At 26.0% G+C, this 5,724-nt stretch overlaps 1 protein-coding gene across 1 annotated transcript; it reads right to left on the reverse strand.

The window, feature by feature from the left end:
* Window positions 1–1,540: 1,540 nt before the first annotated feature.
* LOC130548559 (serine hydroxymethyltransferase-like) lies at window positions 1,541–2,863 on the reverse strand. The gene is made up of 2 exons (XM_057325398.1): window positions 1,756–2,863; window positions 1,541–1,653 (listed from the first exon to the last, which is right to left on the reverse strand). Exons 1-2 carry the CDS (start codon window positions 2,861–2,863, stop codon window positions 1,541–1,543), a joined length of 1,221 nt encoding a protein of 406 aa, XP_057181381.1.
* Window positions 2,864–5,724: the final 2,861 nt, after the last annotated feature.

Consider the following 5,724-nt stretch of genomic DNA (forward strand, 5'->3'; position numbering starts at 1 on the left):
ATTTACATAGTGCAATTGATAAAGAATCTGAACTGCATACAATCTACTAATACGTTTTTTTAACATTAGCTGCCTTTTAAAGAATAGGAAATAACATTTTATATATCTTACTTATGTTACATTGAAAAAAAATTTACAAGCTCATTTACAATTTAAATTATTTAACATTTTTATTAATTTTGATGAAATAATTATAAAAGACAATAAACAATTTAAAATAAATTTATATTACTAATAATTATTATTAAATATTAATTTCTTAATCATTTTTTTACCTATTTAATATAATTGTTTAGCTATGATTTTAATTTAGTATGAAACATAGAATAGAAAAGTATAGAATAAAAATAAAATGAAAAAGGTAATTTTATCTGAGATTAAAAAGTTTTCTAATAATATTCAAGATATTCAAGATAGTAATAAATTCTTGATAGAAGATAGTGAAAAAAAACTAGAAGTAGATAGATCAGATAAAAAATCAAACCTAATCTATCTAAAATCATTAAAAAATATATCAAAAAAAATAATAGAAAAAACTGCTGAAGATGAATGTATAGATTCAGATAGTACAAAATTAGTCATTAAAAAATGTCATGAAGCACTTAGCAATTTATTCTTTTCATCAGATGAAAAATCCAAGGAAAACAATCAAAAAAATTATGTATTAGTAATTAACAATTATTTTGAACTAATAAACAATATTGAATCATATGAGGAAATAAATAGTAAAATTTTTAATGATTATGAGGACAGTAATTGCAAAAAAATTGATATAAATAATGAAATCAGATACCAAAATCTCCAAAAAGCTTATAAGACAATTCAGATTTGCAAGGAGAGAATTAATCAATCAAAAAAATCCCAGACACTATCATCAAAAATAATCAATGATACAACAGTACAATTTATTTATGAAAATAATAATGTTTCATATATAGAAAAGATACTAAACCATATATACAAGTGTTTAAATGAAACAAAAATACCAAATAAAGAAGATAAGTTAAAAATAATATGCAATATAAAAGCACCAATAAACAAAACAGCAATATCATATTATAAATTTATGTTAAAAGTAAAAAAACTTATTAGAGTTAGTACAAAGAATAATATTATTAATAGTAGCAGAAAGGAATTTATCAAAATATTAGAGCAATATCTTAATGAAGATTCTATAAAGATAGCAAAAATTTTTAATTTACCAGAGCTTGAAATCTATACTACAAAAACATGGAATAGATCAAAAAAAGACTATATACCACTAATAGAAAACATTAAAACAAATGATCCTGTAAAAATGCTAATAAATTTAATGGTAAAGATTGAAATTGCCAGAGAATTAGCAAAAAAGAGAAGGATGGTAATATATAATGAAAAAGGAAAAAAACAAGATAGTTTAATAATGATTGATTATTTTGATGAATATTCTTACAAATTATTTGAGTTTCTAACAAATCATCACAATATTTATCATATTAAAAACTTTATAACTGACAATTTTATAAATATGCAAAAACTGCAATAAAGTATTTATTACCAATCAAAAACCAAAAGACTTTTTATAATAAATTGGAAAGTCATTACATAATTTAGCAACATCAATTTTTGTTCTAGTAATTAAATTATCAATTGAATCTCTTTGGTTTTCTATTTCTTTCATAATTAAAGGAAGTCTCTTATTAACTTCAACCAAGCTATCTAATCCAGACAATAAATTAGGAATATTAAATCTATTTTCTGATGCAGCGAAGCAAATATCACAAATCATATTAGCAATCTTTTCAAATTCTTTTTCTTTCATACCACGTGTTGTACATGCGCTTGTACCAATCCTAATACCTGAAGCAATAAATGGAGTCTGATTATCATTTGGTATTGCATTTTTATTTACTACCAAACCTGACCAATTCAAAATATTTTCAGCCTCAATACCACTTATTTGAGCATTTGTTAAATCTAACAAAACTAAATGACTATCTGTTCCACCTGAAAAAACTTTTATACCTCTAGATTTAAAAACATCTGCAACTACTTTAGCATTTTTAACAACTTGACTTGCATATTTTGCAAAATCCAGACTCAATGCTTCTTCAAATGCAACGAGTTTTGCTGCAATTACATGCATCAATGGACCACCCTGAATACCAGGAAAAACTGCTCTATCAATTTTATCAGCAATTTCTTTATCATCACACAAAATCATACCACCTCTTGGACCTCTCAAAGTTTTATGAGTAGTAGTAGTAACAACATGAGAATATGGAAATGGACTTGGATAAGCTTTACCAGCAATCAAACCAGAATAATGAGCAATATCAGAGAGCAAAATTGCACCCACTTCATCAGCAATAGATCTAAATGCTGCAAAATCTATTTTTCTACTATAAGCTGATGCTCCACAAATAATCAATTTAGGTTTATTTTCCAGAGCCAATTTTCTAACTTCATTCATATCAATAAATCCATCTTTATTAACATGATAATGTACAGGACTAAACCATTTTCCTGACATAGTTATCTTATGACCGTGAGTTAGATGACCGCCATCCTTCAAGCTCATTGCCAAAAATTTATCACCTGGATTTAGAAATGCAAACATTACTGCCTGATTAGCCTGAGATCCTGAACATGGCTGAACATTTGCAAACTTACAATTAAACAATTTACATGCCAGTTCAATTGCTTTATTTTCAACCCTATCCATTTCTTCACAGCCAGCATAAAATCTTCTACCAGGATAACCTTCTGCATATTTATTAGTAAAAAATGTACCCTGAGCCTGAATAACAGCCAAACTTGCATAATTTTCTGATGCAATTAATTTCAATTTATCATTTTGATTATTAAACTCGTCACTAATCATATTAATTAGTGCAGAATTAGTATCTTTTAAATTCTTAGTAAAAAAATCTTTAGACATTTTACTCTCCAAGCACATTACAAATCACAATATTATTTTAATAACATATCATACAAATATTGATGATATTCAATAATTTCTCTTCTTGCAACACCACTATTTTTTCCAGCCTCAGCAACAGCTGATGATACCTTGAAAAACAAATTTTCATCTAAAATTTTAGGAATTATTCTAATATCTTTATTTTTTTTATCCTCATTTTCAGACTGATCAACCATACTAGCGATAGAGTATGCAGCTGCAATTTTCATTTCTTTATTTATTTCTTTAGATCTAATATCCAATGCAGCTCGGAAAATATATGGGAAAACCAACAAATTATTTATCTGGTTCAAGATATTAAAACCACCTGTAGCAATAATTGCATCTGGATATAAATCTCTTATTTTATCAGAACTTATATCTGGATTTGGATTAGACAGAGTAAAAAATATAGGGTCATTATTCATTCCAACGATCATATCCTGACTTATAGCATTTCCACTAGATAAACCAATTAATACATCTGCATTTTCAAATGCTTCTTTGCTATTACTATAAGTACTAATAAATTGACTTTTATATTGATTTAAGTCTTTTCTCAATCCATTTATAATTCCCTTTGAATCGAACATAACTATATTTTGAATTCCCCAATCCAACAAAATTTTTCCAGTTGCAATAGCTGCTGCACCTGCACCAAAAATCACCACCTTAACTGAATTCTTATTTTTATTAGTAACTTTTAAAGCATTAATTAATCCTGCCAAAATTGCTACAGCTGTACCATGTTGATCATCATGAAAAACAGGAATATCTAATTTTTCTTGGAGTCTTTTTTCAATTTCAAAACACGAAGGAGCTGCAATATCTTCCAAATTAATTGCACCAAAGCTATTAGCAATCAAAGATACTGTTTCAACAAAAATATCAACATTTTCTGTATCCACCTGTATATCTACAGCATTAATACCTGCGCATCTTTTGAACAAAGCGGCCTTAGATTCCATTACTGGTTTACTTGCCAAAGAACCAATATTACCAAGACCTAAAACTGCTGTACCATTTGTAATAACAGCAACAGAATTACTGATACCTGTATAATCAAAAATGCTATCAGGATTTTTTGCAATCTCCAAACATGGAGCAGCAACACCGGGGGAATAAAACTTTGCCAATTTTTCTTCAGAATCTACTTTAAAGTTTACTTTTGTAGACCATTTACCAAGAGAAAAAGATTTATGTAAATTTAACAAATCATTCATATCAACAAGTGCTAAAAGTCTTCATTTATTGGGAAGTTTTTGCTATTCAAAATTTCTTTCAATTTTCCATTTTCATATATTTCAATCAGATCAGTATAACCACCAACATGGAAATCATCAATAAAAATCTGAGGAACTGTTTTTCTATCAGTAATTTTTATCATTTTTTCTCTTAATTCATCATTATCTGAAATATCAATTTCCTGATATTCTAGACCCAAATTATCAAAAAATGATTTAGCTTTAACACAAAAAGGGCAAACTTTTTTAGAATAAATTATAATTTTCATTTCTTACCAAAATACGAAAAAGTTATCAAACAATATAATTATAATTGAAATTATGTATTAGTTAAAGAAATATAATCCAGTTATTATGTATTTTCATGAACAAAGCCTTCTAAAGAATTATTAATCATCTTAATAGAACCTACAATAAAAAAACTATTCATTATTGTATGAAATATTTTTAAGTTTGAATAAATAGACATAGAATTTAAAACAGATCTATCATAAATTAATTTTGGACCTTCTGATGAATTAACACACTTTATCTTTTTATTAATTCTAAAAACTGGGAAAAATGAAGAACTAACAATATCATTCAAATTTTTCAATGATACACTAAGATAATTTTGATTTATTATCATGACATTAACTTAATTTTTATTTATAATTATTCAAAATAAATGAATGATCAAAATAGTTAATAATTATTTAATTTACTTCATAAACCAATCCACTACTTAAAAAAACCAAAAAACCAGATATTTCTTTATTAGGATAAATTTTCTTTAGGATACTTTTATAATTATTAACTTGATCCAAATAACTAACAGGAATTTCTTTAGGTAAAATATCATCAGTTTTAAAATCAATTACTATCACTTTTTTATCATCAATATATAATTTATCAATTCTATAAATTTTACTATCACCATTTTCACTTGCAGGACAAACAATTGCAACTTCTGACTTACTTTTTGAAATAATATCAACGAAATTAGGGTTTTTATCTAAATTATTAAGTATTTTTTCTACTTTTAATAAATCATTATTGCTTGCCAAATTTTCTTGCAGGAGCTTTTTAATCACCTTTCTCCTATCAGGGATACTTAATGGATACATTTCCAAAACTTTATGAGCAATTTTTCCAAAAACTGCACTATATGATAGATCAGTAAAATTCTGAATTTTTGGCAGCAAATTTCCAGTTATATTAAACTTTTTTCTATCAATCTTTTCAGATTCAAAACCTAATATTTCTTCTTTAAAAGAGCTTATCTCAAGACAACCTAGCCTATAACCACTAAACTGCATACCACTTTTTTTTAAATCCAAAAATTTCTCAAATTTATTTAATCCATTTTTATTTCTATCTGCAATAATATTCCTAACAACTCTAGCGTATTTATTAGAATTTATTTCATCACTTATACTTAATAAAACCAAATAATCTTCAGCACGGGTCATACCAACATAAAGCAAACGATCACTTTCACTAAGTTCAATATTATTATGTTCCAATAAAAGAGGATTTTTATCATAACATTTATGCAAG

Source organism: Triplophysa rosa, linkage group LG25 (assembly GCF_024868665.1).
Source record: "Triplophysa rosa linkage group LG25, Trosa_1v2, whole genome shotgun sequence".
NCBI classification, from domain to species: Eukaryota; Metazoa; Chordata; class Actinopteri; order Cypriniformes; family Nemacheilidae; genus Triplophysa; species Triplophysa rosa.